General features: G+C 53.1%; 4 protein-coding genes across 4 annotated transcripts; 3 read left to right on the plus strand and 1 right to left on the minus strand.

Moving 5' to 3' along the window:
• Positions 1–133: 133 nt before the first annotated feature.
• PtrM4_150010 (CypX, Cytochrome P450) lies at positions 134–1,704 on the plus strand (the record flags this gene model as incomplete). The annotated part of the gene is made up of 2 exons (XM_001938554.1): positions 134–1,235; positions 1,286–1,704. 2 exons carry the CDS (start codon positions 134–136, stop codon positions 1,702–1,704), a joined length of 1,521 nt encoding a protein of 506 aa, XP_001938589.1.
• A 916-nt stretch (positions 1,705–2,620) lies between these two features.
• PtrM4_150020 (uncharacterized protein) lies at positions 2,621–3,709 on the plus strand (the record flags this gene model as incomplete). The annotated part of the gene is made up of 1 exon (XM_001938553.2): positions 2,621–3,709. The coding sequence occupies one exon, from the start codon at positions 2,621–2,623 to the stop codon at positions 3,707–3,709; it is 1,089 nt and encodes a 362-aa protein (XP_001938588.2).
• Positions 3,710–4,751: 1,042 nt separating this feature from the next.
• On the minus strand, positions 4,752–11,060 carry PtrM4_150030 (fatty acid synthase subunit beta dehydratase; the record flags this gene model as incomplete). Its single annotated transcript, XM_066110031.1, has 2 exons — positions 4,752–5,836; positions 5,885–11,060. The coding sequence occupies 2 exons, from the start codon at positions 11,058–11,060 to the stop codon at positions 4,752–4,754; spliced, it is 6,261 nt and encodes a 2,086-aa protein (XP_065960014.1).
• Positions 11,061–12,412: 1,352 nt separating this feature from the next.
• Positions 12,413–18,100, plus strand: PtrM4_150040 (3-oxoacyl-acyl-carrier-protein; the record flags this gene model as incomplete). The annotated part of the gene is made up of 3 exons (XM_066110032.1): positions 12,413–12,935; positions 12,986–17,940; positions 17,990–18,100. 3 exons carry the CDS (start codon positions 12,413–12,415, stop codon positions 18,098–18,100), a joined length of 5,589 nt encoding a protein of 1,862 aa, XP_065960015.1.
• Between the last annotated feature and the right edge of the window lie 309 nt (positions 18,101–18,409).

Here is an 18,409-nt window from a genome sequence, read left to right on the forward strand (position 1 = left end):
TTGAACTTGCACAAGGTAAACGCGACTGCCACGACGACACGGCTTCCTCACCCGATCCACGCCACTTACTACTACACCTCACCCTGAAGACTACACGACTCTAGAGAGCCAATCCTCCATTCCTATCAGCATCATGGCACACTCCCCGCTACTCTTCATCGTTGCGGGAGCCGCTCTATCCTACATGCTATACACGCGCATCACACTGTACATTGCGCGTCGGCGCTTCATGAAAGAGAATGGCTGCCAGCCATGCACGGCACATTTTCACAAGGACCCAATCCTTGGACTGGACGTTATGAAGACCATGGCCTACAACTGCAAGCACCACATCACACTGCAAGAGAACAGGAAACGGTTCCAAAAGCTCGGCAACACTTTCCATAACAGGATCGTTACCATGCCTTTTATCGTCACGTGCGAGCCGGAGAATATCAAAACCATTCTGAGTCTGAAATTTAAGGATTACAGCCTGGGTAACAGACAGCAAAACTTCACTCCGCTACTGGGTCACGGCATTTTCAACGCAGATGGAGAACGATGGGCTAACAGCCGTCATCTCCTTCGCCCCAACTTTGCCAGAGACCAAGTTGCTGATCTCGAAGCGTTTGAGCGTCATTTCCAGCTCATGCTTAGGCATATACCACGAGATGGGTCTACGGTTGATCTGCAGGAGCTCTTCTTCTGCTTGACCATGGACACGGCGACGGAATTCCTCTTCAACCACTCTACAGAAACACTCCGCACACTAGGCCAGGATGAAACGAATAACGAAGACGTTAAATTCAGCAAAGCATTCAACTATGCACAAGACGATATTGCGACCCGCTTTCGGTACGGAATCTTCGATCGGTTTAGGAAGAACGTCGAGGGAAAAGCTGCGATTAAGACATGCCATGCGTATATTGAAAAGTTTGTGGACCATGCCCTCCAGTTCAGACAGGAGCTGGAATCAGAAAAGAAGTCGGGAGCTGGCAAGGATGAGAAGTACTACTTCATCCAGGAAGTGGCGAAGCAGACTACAGACAAGGCAAGGATAAGGGAGGAACTCATCAACATCCTGCTTGCCGGACGCGACACAACAGCCAGTCTGCTCAGCAACATGTTTTTCCAAATCGCGAAGAGGCCAGACATCTATGCTAAGCTTCGGGAAGAAGTCGCGACGTTGGAGGGACGCACACCAACTTATTCAGAGTTGAGAGACCTGAAGTATGTGAAGTGGTGTCTCAACGAATGTAAGTCTTGCATTGTACATCAGTGTCTTTTCCATTCTAATCGTGACCAGCACTGCGCACTCACCCTGTTGTTCCCGGGAACTCTCGTTATGCCACACGCGACACTGTTCTCCCCCGCGGCGGTGGACCTGATGGTCAAGCGCCGCTCTTCGTGCCCAAGGGAACTACGGTTGGCTACTCGCCATACACTATGCACCGACGCCCGGACCTGTTCGGGCCAGACGCAGACGAGTATAAGCCTGAGCGATGGGAGACTCTCCGGCCTGGATGGGAGTACCTACCTTTCAACGGCGGCCCACGCATATGCCTCGGCCAACAGTATGCCCTCACTGAAGCAAGCTACGTCACTGTTCGATTGGTACAAGAGTTCAAAGAAATCGAGAGCAGGGACGCCGATCAATGGCGAGAGAAATTGACGCTGACTCTTTGCTCGTTGAACGGTACCAAGGTTGGGCTTACGCCAGCCTAGAAGGCGCGGAAGCGAGTGCGAAGATCGAGCTGCTTCGAGAGGTGTCAAGTTTGCGAAGATGATGGAAGGATTCGGCACGACGATTTGTGTCTGCTGTCGGACACGGAAGAAGACTTTACTTATAGGCGTCCGGCGGGGGGCCCAGGACATGGTCACGGATCTGGTAGGAGGCGTCGAACATGGAGGCGGCCCTCTCTTTTCTAGCATGGGCATTGTTTTTGTTTGAGTCACACGTGTAGAATCCCTACGAATATAGTACTAACTCACACTGTCTTGACCATGAATGTTTTTGGTGGGGTCCTGCCCAAGGAGTGAATACAACAGAAAGTCTCTAATCTTCCATAATGTCTCACGCGGCATGCTTTCACTCTCCATACAGGCTCTACCAGTGGCACATTTAAATGACTCGCCAGCTTCCTCCCATATTGCGTGCAAGTGGATAAGTGGTCGCAACCCGTAGTTGACCCAATAGAGACTAGCGCCGGAAGTCCGCAACTTGGGAACCTGGAAACACAAGTGTTGATCAACAAGTGTCGAGAACGCCCCCACAACTGCCACGAGACAACAAATCCACACCTCATCCACCGAGCCTGCGCCTTTGCTGGCAGCCGCCATGTCGCGCACAAGTCGCCTTTCCACTACGCCTATGGACTTTGAGTGGACCAACCAAACGGGTCCTATTGACGCACAATCGCCTTTCGTTCTAGCAAGTCAGCAGCAGCAGCAGCAGCAACAACAACAACAGCAACAGAAGAAGCGTAAGATACTGCAGCAGCGGCCCTTCCATTTTGGGGCAGAACTACAAGACGGGGCACATGAACTAACTCCAGGCCGTCCAGGCCCGCACTCAGTCCTAGAATCTCCGTCCAAGAACGGATTTGCGACGCCGACTCGGTTGCGCGATCCCGATAACCGCATGACATATTTCAACCGCGACCCCAGCAAACCACTACCCTCAACACCCGCATCTTCGGTGCCGGCGCGTATACAACAGAGCCCTTGGTCGATGCGAACGCCCTCACACGACCTCGACTTTAGTTCTGGCGGAGAGACTCCAGGCACCCCGCATATGGACAGTGATATTGGCACTCCAGACACACAATTGGTGACCAGGATGGGACGATTAGGCAACGGCGAGGCGGACAAGAAGCCTGCTCGTAGGGACAGCTGGTTCAAGCGCGCATTTGCGAGCACTCCTAGTCCCACAAAGGACCGGGACAAGGAGTCACCGCAAAAGCCCTACTCCAAGAAGGCTGAGAACCGCATAGTCAAGCGCCGGTCCGAGCGATCACAATCCAAAAAGCGTGTCCAAATTCGCGAAGATGGCGAAGATTCCGACAATGAACTCGCCCGCCGTCCGTCCGTGCCGACAAAAGAGGCGGGGCCCGTCCAATCCACATTCACTATGAACCTGGCCGGCTTCCTCTCGTGGGTGGAAGCCCATCCGAACCTCCCTGTGGTGATAACATGGTACCTCCAGTTGACTGTTAATACGTTCCTTGGAGGCTTTTTTGTCTTCCTCGTCTACCGCGCATGGGCTGGCGTCATGACAGATGTTGAAATTGAATCCTCAAAACATGCGTCCGAGGTCATGGTCGAAATCGCCGCATGCGCCTTGGAATACAACCGCAACCGTTGCCGGCCGGAAGACGTCGTTCCGGCCATGGAGAAGGCATGCGGTATCTGGGAGACTTGCATGAACCGCGATCCCAAAAAGGTTGCGCGCGCGACCGTCACGGCCAAGACATTCGCCATGATTTGCAACAGCTTTTTCGAGGAGGTTAGCTACAAGTCCATGGTATGTGTCCCATCTATCTTCTTCATCGTCAATTGGCGGGACTTCTTTGGCAGAGATTCCAAGAAGCCGTTCAGAGGGGGCAAATCTGCGCGTACAGATGATGTATACCAGCAGCATATACCCTCTCAAACTATGGTGCAGCACAAAACCTTTTTTGCCTCCTCCTTTCAATTCCTATCCGACTTCCCTTTTCACAATCAGCCTTAACAGCTACCCCTGCGAAGTCGAAGAAGTAGACTAAATCACCACTCGACACTCTCAACAAACCTTCATACGCTCATACGCTGACACCACCTCTCCTACCAGATCTTTACCGCAATTGTCATCTTCGGCGGCTTCAACCTCTCAAACTGGGCTTTCGGCCTCCTCCGCTCCCAACAACAACAGCAGCAGTCCCAACACCACCAACAGCATCAACAGCATCAACAGCACGACTTCCAGCCTCAAACCCCTCAACATAGAGTCGCCAGCAACAGCTACCAAGATAATTACCAACAAAATGCAAACTACCAGGCGTACCAGCAAAACTGGCAGCAGTTGCCCCAGTATCCTCAACAACAGCAGTACACACCATACCAGCAGCATCAGCATCGCGATCAAACCCCGTATCCACAACAGAGACACATCGACGCTCCGCCACTGGTGCACGCGAATACTATGCCTACGCTGTCTAGTAGTTCTACAGCGCAGGACGGTGTGGATGTAGGCAAGTCGAGGAAGAGGGGATTATTTCGATAGTGGTGGAACTTTGCCTTTCTGAATTTTTTTCCCTTGCTTCGTTTTCCATCTTGGAAGTGTGGATTTGCCGTGGACTATAGTCTCCTTTGTTCTTCTCCTTCTTGGTTCTTATTCTATAGGGATGGGGTGGGGTAGGGTTGGATAAACAAGCGCGGTTTGGGTAAAATGCTGGGCTTTTAGCATACATACATGTCTCATCGTTTCGAATGGGCCATGTTTTGTTTCGTAAATATCATGACATCTATTCTTCTTCATCTCCTCTCCACGTCTTGATTATGATCAAGACACAAGTGAGCAACTTGATTGACTGATTGAATGAATGCATTACTATTTCTCTATCATATCATTTCACATGAAGAAGCCCTTCTAAAAGTTGCCCCGAAAGCCAGGATATCAAGCAACACCAACAAATCTACAACGACTGTCAACCTGCCAAACGCCATCATTGCTTTCTTTTCCCTTATCTTGTACAGCTACCTCTACAATCGCCTTCTCTAAGCTCGACTTTCCTCTATGCTGCCGCCTCGGTCTTGCTCTCCTCCTTACCACTCTCCTCATACTTCTCCCAGTTGGCCAAAATGTTGCCAATCTTGGGCGAGTTGGTCAGCTTGTACACGTCCTCAAAGTACTCCTTGGTCAACGCAAACGGCTTGGCTGTCACGTTGGGTATGTACTTGCCGACGAGCTTGCTGGGGTCGATAGATGTCTTGTGAATCTTCTTCAGCAGGAACGATCGGAAAGGCTTGACACCGGACCGCAAGAAGGTGCTGTGGAAGGGCACATCGATGCCTTTGAGCGGGATCGTCGCGAAACCGCGCTGGAGATCCAAAGGTTTGGGCTTGGCTTCGGTCTGCTCGGCACAGCCCTTGATGATCTCGACAAGATGGTTCTTAACTTCTTCCAGTGAGAGCGTCTGCATGAGTGCTTGGATGTCGATCTTCTGCTGCTTGAGGTAGTTTGTCACACCCGTTAGGCAGTCGAGCGCGCGAAGGTCACCCGCAGCGACGTACTGCATGTTGGCGATGTTGTAGTTGACAATCTCAAGGAGCCAGCCAGTTGTCTCGGCAATGTTCTCCACAACGTACTGGAGTGCTTGCTCGTTAAACGTCTTGGATATCCTGCTAGGGTTGACGGCGCACATGGAGTAGTTGGAGCGGCCAGTCTCATCACGCTCCACGGCAACCTGCATGGTCAGACCACGGTAGAACACAACTGACACTAAGCTCTCGATGGGCATGACCTCAGCCATAGCGGCAAGAGCGGAGTATTCACCCAGAGAATGACCAGCGAATGTGCTCTCGACCTGGATGAGTCCCTTGGCGCGCATGTCCTCGAAAGACGCCTTCTCCATCAATGTAAGAGCAGGCTGCGTGAACTGGGTGGCGGATAGAAGACCAGTCGGTGACCGGTATGTGTACGATGTAGTGTTCTCGTCAATCTCCTTGAAGATCTTCTCGGACCGGATAGAGCCATCGGCAGCCACAGTCTCAAAAGTCATGGACATGTAGTTCTGGCGGATGGCCTTACCGACGGGTCCACCAAAGTGAATAGTGAGCTCCTTCGGGTTGTTCTTCACGATATTGGTGATAGCAAATCCTATTTCAAGTTAGCTAATGCAAAACAGCGACGAATGAATGCGCTTACCGTAGTTGTCCATGAAATGCTTATCAGCGCGATCCCAGACCTCCTTGGCTACTGGGCTGCTGTTGTACAGCTCCATACCCATTCCTTGCTCCTGCGAACCTTGACCGGTGAAGACGTAGGAGGTAGTAGGCTGCTCGACTTCGGCCTCGCCAATCAAGACCTTGTCTTCAGTTTCCTGGTTGCTGACCTCAATCTTGATGATCTTGCGACCAGACACCATTCCGACGTGTTGAAGCTTGACATCGAGCAAGTCATCAGGAAGTACCATACCGACCAGGTTGACATGGTAGCTCCTGACACGGCCAACGTTGTTCTCGGCGGCCCATGTCTCAACCAGACTTCGGACAGCTGCGCTGGAGTACATGCCGTGAGTGATGGTGCCAGGAAGGTTGGCATAGCTGGCAAAGACGCGTGAGACGTGGATGGGGTTGTAGTCGCCGGAAACGCGGGCGTAGTTCTCGTTGGAGGCTGGCGCTTTGAGGTTGAGAGGAGTCTTGCCGTGTAGTGGAATAGCATTATCGAAAAGTACCGGTTGATCAACCACAGCTCCGTTTCGCTCCAAATAGTCAAGGACGGGGTTGCCATAGGCGCTTCCCGACCGGTAGTCAACCGATGCGATCTGAATAATCTCCTTGGTCGGAAGCTCGAGCAAGACCTCTCCTTGGGTCTCGATGTCCGAGAAAACGGTCTTGTTCTTGTATCGCATAACAGTCTCGAGCTTGAAGAGCAGCGTCTTGTTCAGCAGGTCGATCTCGGGCTCCTCGAAGTTGAACCACTCCTTAGATCGCAAGATGGCAACATCCTTGCTGGTGGCCAAGTGAAGTTGGATGGGCTTCTCGACCTTTCTCTGGAAAGTGTTTTCAAAGTCATCGTATGCGCCACGGTAGAGGAACTGGCTGGTAACCTCCATTACCGGCTTGCCGTCACGGTTGATCGTGCCACAGACCTCCACCATCTTGCCAGAATCCTGGTTGATGACAGCATTGATCTGCGCCGTGGTTTCGAGCACATCGCCTTTCTTTAGAGGCTCTGCGCCAGCGATCATTCGGAAGCCGTTGGAGAGATGGACCAACTTGAGCAAGTCACCATCAATGGCGCGAGGAAAGATGGGCTTGGTGATTGCCTTCCAGCCAACAACGATGGCGAAGTCCATAGGAGCAAATACTTCCTTACCAGGTCGATCGACGAAGGCCTCACCCGTGTTGCCCACAGCATGGACGAAGTCATTGATGGCCTCGCTTGTGACAGTAGCACGGCCACCATCGAAGCGAGAGGTGACAGACTCGTCGAATGGGCATGCCTCATCTCCAAACCAGACCTTGTAGTAAAAGTCCTTGATGCGGTCGTTACGGGCATCCATAACCTCGTGGATAGGAGCATAGCCCACATCCGGACGATAAGTGAAGCGGAAAGGTAGAGCAACAGCCTGCTTGAGGGCGGTACGCTCTTCCCACATGTTGAGCAAGATCTCTTTTTCCTCTGTAAGACTGACATCGACGGTTTTGATCAACTTGCCACCATGGTGGAGTTCCTTGACTACAATGACGGTCTTGGCAGGCTCATTGGGATACTGGATCTCAACAACCATGCCGCGTGTGGGGGCGAATACCCTAGAAGTAGGGTTGGTCTGGAAGCGCTGACCCTGGACAAAGATATCTGCAGTGAAGAAGGCATGCCTCCATGAGTAGCTGCTGCCGGCTAGAAGCTGCAACCACGAGTGAACTTCGGGCATTGTGGCATTGGGAGCTGCTGCGAGGCGATAGATGACCTTGTCCGGAAGTTCCGATACAGTAAGACCATCTACCTCAAGCCCTTGAGGTGGTGCCAAGAGGTTGCTGCCAAAGTACTCGATGACCGGGACCTTGGACTCATCATCACCATAGACGTCACGGAGAAGATATTTGATATGGCCTTGGTGAACGCCGTCCAGGATTTCCTTGATAGGCTCATCCACCTTGGTAGAGTATTTGACGGCCATGGGTCCTTGAAGAATACAGGTCCTGCCGACATCTTGGTCAACAACGGCATCGAGGTCTTCAGACTGCCAGAGCGAGTCCTTCTTGAAGAAGAACTCAAAGGTGTCGTCAAGGACTGGGACGAAAGGAACCGGCTTCTGACCACGGCGTTGGCAGAGCAACAGGAAGTGCTGAACATCTTGGGCGTTGATGAGCTGCTCGTCGGCTTCGGGGTAGGCTTTGAAAACCTTCTCAAGCATTGGGAAGGGGTCATTCAGCTCCTCATAGTTCTGAATTAGCGACTCGCTGCTGGTCTTGCTGAAGCGCTCCTCCAACCGGCGGATGAAGTCACCAGTTAGACGCTTCAAGCTCTGGTCAATCCATCGAGACTGGTGCTTAACGTACATGAGGTCTACCATGCGCTGGACAACCTCGGCATACGTCATGTCTTCCAGATCGACCGACTCTCCCTTCTTGTTCTTACCAAACCAGACCTTCTGGAAGTCCTTGTTCAGCTTCTCAATGATGTATTCGCGCATCTTCTTCAACTCGGGTATGCGCTTAGCTTTGTCAAGGCTGAAGATTTTCTGGTCCATCTCATGCCAGAAAATAACACCGCGTGTGGCGAGCTTGTGGATTGGTTCACCCATCTCGGAGCGAACAGTGATGACACCGCCAGCGGGACCCTTATAGGTCTTCTCCCACTCGCTGTCCTCCAGACCAGGAGCCTCGACAATAGCCTGCTTAGCCATCTTGGACGTGTAACATTCCTTGGCAGTCATGACACGGCTACCGAACAGGCAGCCATCGTAGGGCATAGGTGGGTACCCAAACTTGGTGGACCAAGATCCAGTCAGGTATGGGTATGTGTCCTCTGCGCCACCGAAACCAGAACCGGCGACGAGGATCAGGTTGTCACACTTCCGCAGGCGGCTGTACATCTGCAAAATCGGCTGGTGGAAATCTTCGAATGAGTGATGTCCACCACCACGGCCACCAGTCCATTGAAGCAATATTGGGAAAGTGGGATTCGCCTTGGCGATGTTGATGACTTGTTGAATGGCTTCGACGGATCCAGGCTTGAAAGCAATGTGTTTGATGCCGAGTGTCTCAATGTACTCATTCGCTACTTCGATCGATGGCACACCAGCACCGATGGTAAGACCTTCGATAGGCACGCCCTCAGCTCGGAGCTTGGCTAGGAGAGGAATTTGCCAGCCCATTGCGCGTGGGTTGACGTAGATCAGGTTGACAGTGATACCACGGCCAGCAGGGATAGCCTTCTCGACCTTGTTGATGGCAGCAGTCATGGTCTTTTCGTTGTAGTAACCACCACCAGCAAGCTCAATCTCGTAGCCAGCGTTCATGGTCGCAGCCACAAAGTCCCATGGTACTGTGCAAGGTGTCATACCAGCAACCATGACTGGAGGTAAGCCCAGCATGCGACTCATCTTGGTGTCGACGTAAGTTTGGCCGGTGGAGGTCTTGACAAGGCGTGGGCCGTGCTCCTTGACCCAGTCTACAGCGTACTTTACGGCGTGCTCAAAGTCGCGGTCGAAGATTTCGGGTTTGTAGCCAACCTCGGCGTTTTGACCATCAATGGCGCCCGCAAGAATAACACGGACACCTGTGCCGTCTTTGTTGCGGTTCGTAAGAACGCCAAGACCAGAGATGCCACCGGGGCCAAAGTCGAGGATGTGAGTGGCATTGGGGAACACAGTCGCCTTCTCCCACTCTACTGAGTCGGCGGTGATCATGCGAATAAGACGAGGAACGATGTTTTCCGACTCAGTCTCGCGGATGTCTTGGCCTGTATGAGTGTCATACGTTGGAATACCAAGATCGGCCGTGGATATCTTGATGCCCTTCAGATCATCCTCGAGCTGCTTGGTCGCATCTATGAGATATGGACTGTGGAAAGGAGCAGTGATGGGAAGGAAGCGGTTTACAAAGCGTACTTTGCGCTCAGTGAAAGGTATCCTGGTCTGGTCCAAGCCAGTGGGAGCCTTGTCCTTGCGTAGACGGAGGTTAAGACCATATAGAGAAATCGGCGGGCCGGTGACAACGAAGTTACGCGCGCTGTTTACGAGAGAGATGGCAATGTGTCGGTCTTTTGGCAGATGCTCGTTGGTAGCGTCGATGTGGTCTTGGACGGCCTTTCGTGAGAGATCACGTATGGAAAGCATAGGTGTTGGCGTACCCTCGCCATTATCAATGGAATCTTGCAGCACTGTAGGCGCAAGCGAGGTCCTGGGGAAAGCTTGTTGACTTCGTGTACCGATCCAGAAGAGAATCTCGATGGCTTTCTTGGCAGCACGCTCAAAGGTCTCCCAGTTCTTTGCCTCAGCAATAGCAGCGGCTGTTACGACACCCTGTGAGTGGCCGGTAACACCTGAAAGACGGCTTCGTACATGGCCCGGGTGACTCCCGAGAACTCGGCACGTCACTACGTAGTGGGCGAGCTGAGTCAGACCGATCAAGGGCAGACTGACAGGCGCTGAGACCAGGTAATCGGTGTCAGGCTGCGAGTCTCGGTTGTTGAGCCATCGCATGACATCAAGGCCTTTTGAGTAGAGCTTCTCGGCACGCGGGTCACGCGACAAGACGAGAAGATGCTGAGCCTCGGCGGCAACAAAGTCCTCTACAAACGAGGGGTAGGTGTTGTAGATTTCGCGGAGTTCATCGAAGTACTCCTCGATGTTGCCCTGTCCACCCAGAACAGCGTATATGAAGGCGTTTTCGTCAGCGGCTTCCCGGAAAAGCGCCGACTCGTGGTGTTTGATAGGCCGCTCTACTGCAGCGCGAGCTGCGTAGTATGACCGCACAGTGACCAGCTTCTTCTCAGTGATGCCCGGCAGAGAGGCAGCCAGGGCGTGTACCTCGTTGCCCCGGAGGAAAGCACGCTCAAATTCGGTAAGAACGAGCTTGAGCACCTCCTCGAACGAGTCAGGGTCCTCACCCTCTTCTACCTCCTTGGCGACAAAACCAATGTATCGTGCGACCAACTCCGCCACCGAAGATGGCTCGTCATCTAGGGCAAGCTCATCTGTGGGCTCGGGAAGTGTCGACTTGAATGTGTCCCGCAGTTGTTGGGCATTGAAATGAAGAGCAGTCGGGATGAGAAGAGTGTACTCGAGCGAGCCGTGGGAGAGGATGAGGGGGCGGAGGTTGGCGGCGGAGCGCGGGGTGGAAATGCCCGTCTGCTGGCCAGAACCGTACATGATGAGTGGTTGGTGTCTGTTGATGGTGGTGAGCTGTGTATTCTACTCGCGATTCCATAAAAGTATGTTTATTTGGGATATGTGGGGTACCAGGATTAGAGTTGCGGATGAGGAGTGAACAATAGGCAGTGGAAGGCGCACCTTGAGACGAATTACAGATACTGAAGGAGCGACCTGGGCAGATGGAAGGAGCGAATGGACAGAGAAGAGTGTCTAAGGAAGGGGCGTCGGGGGCTCTGGGTCAATGTGAGCTCCCGTCTGGTGTTGTGGGGAAGGTGCAATGCAACGACAAAAGACAAAGTTCGCACGACGTGTGAAATGCTTGCAAGAAACACCCAATGCGTACCTCTTCGCTCGGACAGAAGTCAATCTGGCCTATTTGCTCGGGATTTGGTCCGTACTGCTATTCGTATAGCAGCTCCCTTGCTATGTGCGGTGTAGTGTAGTGTAGTGTGTGTGAGTGTGCGTGCGGTGTTGTGAGTCGACCGCAGGCAACAGGAGAAAGAAAGAGGCCCCCCAGGGTAAATGTAGAGTAATCAGGAAGGAGGGATTATGTAATTGGGCGGGCAGGAGGACGAGGAGGTGAGGACAACGTTCACGGCGTGGTTATTATCGTGCCGGGATGGTCGACTTTTTCCCAGAGGAGCTCAGATTTGGCCCGCATCCAGCCTGCATGGCTAGCGCGGGCAGGGGTCCACGGCGGTATGCTCGTACAGAAATGCTGCGGCAGCGGGCTCAACAACTGTCAGTTGTAATGCGCTTATCCGTGAACTCGCAGTTGTTGAGGACGCGCCGGACCAAATTACCCTCGTCCTGGTTCGCGCCTCTCGCCCTCACCCTCGGGCTTGGGTATGCGTGGCCATTCCGTGGTTGCCTGCCCAAGTGCCAGGCGTCGAGATTAGTCGGTTGCGCGTTGGCCAAAGCAGTAACGAGCTGCAGTACAGGGATGATGAATTTTAGTACATCCAGCCCCGAAAGCGGGAGAAATCCTCAACGCCCGGCAGAGCAACGCAAGCCTCGTCGTCCCTGAGAGCAAGAGATAAACAGCCAATGCGTTGGGTCCCTCGCTCCTGGAACTGCCGCCCACTACATCTTTTCCTCGAAAAACAAACCCGAGCCTGTGCGGGGGACTTTTCACCCCTCCAGGACCCTTGAATCATCTCAAGTGCTCTCACCGCACTATACCTCACTACCCACCTAATAGCGTCTCTCCTCCCTGGCCCTTCTCCCCTCTCTAGACCCACGATACCCTTTCTTCTATTTTGTAATAGAGATACCCATTGAGCTCCGTTGAGCCTCAACCCACCCTCCTTTTCAGTCAATTGCTCCCTCCCTCCCCCCATCGCCTCACCATGCGTCCCGAGGTCGAGCAGGAGCTTTCGCACACGCTGCTCATTGAGCTGCTCGCATACCAGTTCGCCTCGCCCGTGAGGTGGATTGAGACGCAAGATGTTGTCCTCGGCGAGAAGACAACAGAGCGCATCGTCGAGATTGGCCCCGCCGACACCCTCGGCGTCATGGCTAAGCGCACACTCGCCAGCAAATACGAAGGACACGATGCGGCGCGGTCGCTGCAGCGTCAAATTCTGTGCTACAACAAGGACGCAAAGGACATTTACTACGATGTCGACCCCATAGAGGAGGAGCCAGAGGCGCCGGCTGCGAGCAGTGGGGGTGCTGCCGCGCCTGCTTCTTCTGCACCGGCTGCCTCAGCACCCGTCGCCGCCGCTCCTCCTCCAGGTGCTGGTCCAGCTGCCCAGGTACCAGACGAGCCAGTCACAGCTACCGATATTCTGCGGACATTGGTGGCCCAGAAGCTGAAGAAGCCGCTCATGGACATTCCGCTGACCAAGGCCATCAAAGATTTGGTCGGAGGCAAGTCGATATGCATATTCTGGCCAGACTTCCAACTAACCAATCCATAGGCAAGTCCACACTTCAGAACGAGATACTCGGAGACCTGGGCAAGGAATTCGGCTCAACCCCCGAGAAGCCAGAAGATACCCCCCTCGACGAGCTCGGTGCTTCTATGCAGGCTACCTTCAATGGTCAGCTTGGAAAGCAGTCGTCCTCCCTCATTGCCCGTATGGTGTCCTCCAAGATGCCCGGTGGCTTCAACATCACAGCCGTGCGCAAGCACCTCGAGACAAGATGGGGCCTAGCCCAGGGACGACAGGACGGTGTTTTGTTGCTCGCCATCACTAACGAGCCAGCAGCACGTCTGGGCTCAGAAGCCGACGGAAAGGCTTTCTTGGACGAACAGGCAAACAAGTACGCAGCCACAGCCGGAATCAATCTTTCTGCTCCTACAGCAGGCGGTGATGCTGGCGGGTCAGGCGGCGGCATGATGATGGACCCTGCGGCCATCGATGCGCTCACCAAGGACCAACGCCAACTCTTCAAGCAGCAACTCGAGCTGTATGCGCGATACCTCAAGATCGACTTGCGTCTAGGCGACAAGTCCTTTGTCGACTCGCAAAAGGCGCAGTCTGCGCTCCAGGCCCAACTTGACCTCTGGAACACTGAGCACGGCGAATTCTACGCCTCCGGCATTGAGCCCCAGTTCACACCCCTCAAAGCACGCGTCTACGACTCATCATGGAACTGGGCACGCCAGGATGCCCTTACCATGTACTACGACATCATCTTCGGCAAGCTCAAGGCGGTTGACCGTGAAATCGTCAGCCGCTGCATTGCCATCATGAACCGCTCAAACCCTCTTCTTCTAGACTTTATGCAGTACCACATGGACCACTGCCCCACGGAACGTGGTGAGACATATGAGCTTGCAAAGGAGCTCGGCCAACAGCTCATCGATAATTGCAAAGACGTCTTGAACGAGGCCCCAGTCTACAAGGACGTCGCAGTACCCACTGCGCCACATCTGGAGATAGATGCCAAGGGCAACATGAACTACGAAGAAGCCCCGAGGGCGAGCGTCCGCAAGCTCGAGCACTATGTTCGCGAGATGGCCGAAGGCGGAAAGCTGTCTGAGTACGGCAACCGCACAAAGGTCCAACACGACTTGCAGAGGATCTACAAGCTCATCAAGCAGCAACACAAGCTTTCCAAGGCATCTCAGCTGCAGATCAAGACCCTGTACAGCAACGTCATTCGCTCTCTTTCGATGAACGAGGGCCAGATCATGCCTAGCGAAAACGGCAAGGCTGTTGGAGGCAAGCGGGGCCGCAACGGTCGCGTCAACCCGTCTGCCAAGCAGGGCAAAGTCGAAACGATCCCCTTCTTACATCTCAAGCGCAAAGACGATCATGGCTGGGAGTACAGCAAAAAGCTGACAGGTGTCTACCTGGACTGCCTCGAGAATGCTGCTAAGTCTGGTGTTACCTTCCAAGGCAAGTATGCTCTCATGACAGGTGCCGGTGCCGGCTCCATTGGTGCGCAAGTCCTCCAAGGTCTTATCAGTGGTGGTGCCAAGGTTGTAGTCACTACCTCCAGATTCTCTCGTGAAGTTACCGAGTACTACCAATCCATGTACTCACGATACGGCGCCCGTGGCTCCCAGCTCATTGTTGTACCTTTCAACCAAGGTAGCAACCAAGATGTTGAGGCTCTGGTCGAATACATTTTCGACACAAAGAAGGGTCTCGGCTGGGACCTCGATCTGATTGTCCCCTTTGCCGCCATCCCCGAGAATGGTCGTGAGATCGACAGCATTGACTCCAAGTCTGAGCTCGCTCACCGTATCATGTTGACTAATCTCCTTCGAATGCTTGGAGCAGTCAAGAAGCACAAGCAAGCCAACGGCTACGAGACACGACCAGCCCAGGTCATTCTTCCACTGTCTCCTAACCATGGCACTTTCGGTAACGACGGTCTGTACTCTGAGTCCAAGATGTCCCTAGAGACCCTCTTCTCCAGGTGGCACTCGGAAAGCTGGGGTAACTACCTCACTATCTGCGGTGCTGTTATCGGCTGGACACGTGGCACAGGTCTCATGGGTGCCAATAACATTGTCGCGGAGGGCATTGAGAAGTACGGTGTACGCACTTTCTCTCAGCAGGAAATGGCTTTCAACCTACTCGGTCTCATGGCGCCACCCATTGTCAACCTCTGCCAGGTTGAGCCAGTGTGGGCTGATCTCAATGGTGGCTTCCAGTACATTCCCAACCTTAAGGATCTTATGACCGATCTTCGCAAAGACCTCACAGAGACAAGCGATATTCGTCGTGCTGTCATCAAGGAGAACGCCATTGAGAACAAGGTCGTCAACGGCGAGGCGAGCGAGGCTCTGTACAAGAAGGCCAAGGTCGAACCGCGAGCCAACATGAAGTTCGACTTTCCCAAGCTACCTGACTGGGATTCCGAAGTCAAACCTCTCAATGATAATCTCAAGGGCATGGTCGATCTTGAGAAGGTTGTCGTTGTCACCGGTTTCTCAGAAGTGGGCCCCTGGGGTAACTCCAGGACTCGATGGGAGATGGAAGCTTACGGCGAATTCTCGATCGAGGGATGTGTCGAGATGGCATGGATCATGGGTCTGATCAAGAACCACAACGGTCCCTTGAAGGGCAAGAGCTACTCCGGCTGGGTAGACGCGAAAACCAACGAGCCTATTGATGACAAAGACGTCAAGCCCAAGTATGAAAAGTACATCTTAGAGCACAGTGGTATCCGTCTGATCGAGCCCGAGCTCTTCAACGGCTATGATCCCAAGAACAAGCAGCTCATGCAAGAGATCCAGATCGAAGAGGATCTCGATCCCTTCGAGGCGTCTAAGGAGCTTGCTGATGAATTCAAGAGAGAGCATGGTGACAAGGTTGAGGTCTTCGCGATCGAGGACTCCGGCGAGTACACAGTCCGCATGAAGAAGGGTGCCACTCTCCTCATCCCCAAGGCTCTACGCTTTGACCGTCTCGTCGCCGGTCAGATCCCGACTGGCTGGGATGCGAAAAAGTACGGCGTTCCTGATGACATTATCTCTCAGGTGGACCCAGTCACGCTCTTTGTGCTCGTATCTACCGCTGAATGTCTCCTTGCCAGCGGAATCACCGATCCATACGAGTTCTACCAGTATGTCCACCTCTCTGAGGTTGGTAACTGCATCGGTTCCGGTATCGGTGGTACTACAGCTCTACGTGGAATGTACAAGGACCGCTTTATGGACAAGCCAGTTCAAAAGGACATTCTACAGGAGTCTTTCATCAACACTATGAGCGCTTGGGTCAACATGTTGCTCATGTCCTCAACAGGACCCATCAAGACTCCTGTCGGTGCCTGCGCCACTGCTGTCGAGTCTATTGACATTGGTTATGATACCATCGTGGAAGGAAAGGCTCGCGTTTGCTTTGTTGGTGGTTTCGATGATTTCCAGGAAGAGGGATCGTACGAATTCGCCAATATGAAGGCTACCAGCAACGCGGAAGATGAGTTTGCGCATGGCCGCACACCCAGAGAAATGTCTCGTCCTACTACAACAACCAGGAACGGATTTATGGAGTCACAGGGTTGCGGTATGCAAGTTATCATGGATGCCAAACTCGCGCTCGACATGGGTGTACCTATCTACGGTATCATTGGTTTCACTGCTACAGCTACCGACAAGATTGGCCGTTCAGTTCCTGCGCCAGGAAAGGGTGTGCTTACGACTGCACGAGAGGTCCCATCCAAGTTCCCATCTCCTCTCCTTGATATCAAGTACAGGCGCCGACAGATGGACCTGCGACGCAAGCAGATCAAGCAATGGCAAGAATCAGAAGTCCTATACCTCCAGGAGGAAGTCGCGGCCATGAAGGATGCGACAGGCGAAGATTTTGATGAGGCTGCTTACATTCAGGAGCGTGCCGCCAATATCGAAATGGAAGCCAAACGCCAAGAAAAGGACGCGCTCAGCAGCTTGGGCAACAACTTCTGGAAGAAAGACCCCCGCATCGCTCCTCTTCGCGGTGCTCTTGCTACATGGGGTCTTACCATCGATGATCTCGATGTTGCTTCCTTCCACGGTACCTCGACTGTCGCCAATGACAAGAACGAGTCGGACGTCGTTTGCGAGCAGATGCGCCATCTTGGTCGTAAGAAGGGCAATGCGCTGCTTGGTATCTTCCAGAAGTATCTTACTGGTCATCCCAAGGGTGCTGCTGGTGCCTGGATGTTCAACGGCTGTTTACAAGTGCTCAACACTGGTCTTGTGCCTGGCAACCGCAATGCTGACAACGTCGACAAGATCATGGAGTCGTTCGACTACATTGTCTACCCATCTCAAGCCATCCAGACTGATGGTATCAAAGCTTTCTCAGTCACATCATTCGGTTTTGGACAGAAGGGAACCCAAGCTATTGGTATTCACCCCAAGTATCTTTACGCCGCGCTTGAACATCATGAGTTTGCTGCCTACAAGCAAAAGGTCGAAGCGCGCCAGAAGAAGGCGTACCGTTACTTCCATGACGGTCTCATCAACAACACCATGTTCCGTGCCAAGGATAAGGCGCCTTACGAGGACGACAAGATGAAGGAGATCTTCCTTAACCCGCAAGCACGCGTTACCAAGGACAAGAAGACGTCGACATACAGCTACCCCAAGACCTCTACACAAGGTCCCAAGAAAGACAAGAAAGCACAGGAAACGATGAAGATGGTTGAGCAGATTACTCAAGCCACTGCTTCTGGAAACACCAAGGTTGGTGTAGACGTAGAGGGCCTCAGTTCGCTGAATCTTGAGAACGAAACCTTCATCGAGCGTAACTTCACCGACAAGGAAGTTGCGTACTGCCGAAAAGCCTCGAACCCACAGGCGAGCTTCACTGGAAAGTGGTCAGCAAAGGAGGCTGTTTTCAAGTCACTTGGTGTAAAAGGCGAAGGCGCCGGTGCTCCGTTGAAAGACATTGAGATCATCAACGACGAGTCGGGCGCGCCCACTGTTCAGGTACGTCCATCAATACATGTCAAGGAAATCACATGCTAACGTTATATAGCTGCACGGCAAAGCTGATGAAGAAGCTAAACGCGTTGGTGTAAAGAGTATCAGCATTAGCATCAGCCACTCGGACGAGCAAGCTGTCTCCGTCGCCATTGCTCAGTTCTAGACACGTACCGCCGGTGGCAATATATTCATGTTCACCACGATAGATGAAAAGGCAGTAGACTTGGCAGAAACGCGTTGTTCTCTTTGCCTTTTCCGGGCGGGCGTTGGGGCGTGTTCGGAGCTATGTCTATTGGCTAGTTGGATTTGGCTGGGGTTCTAAGACTTATGTATTGTAATGCAGTATCAATAAACATGTGCAAAACTATCATTGGGTGTTTAGATGTGCCGTGTTCGATTGTATCCACGGCTTGCTGATTGTGACGGTGATGTCATCCCTGTTCAGCCCCAACCGGTCCGAGATACACTCAAC

This window comes from Pyrenophora tritici-repentis, chromosome 9 (genome assembly GCF_003171515.1).
Source record: "Pyrenophora tritici-repentis strain M4 chromosome 9, whole genome shotgun sequence".
Classification (NCBI taxonomy): domain Eukaryota; kingdom Fungi; phylum Ascomycota; class Dothideomycetes; order Pleosporales; family Pleosporaceae; genus Pyrenophora; species Pyrenophora tritici-repentis.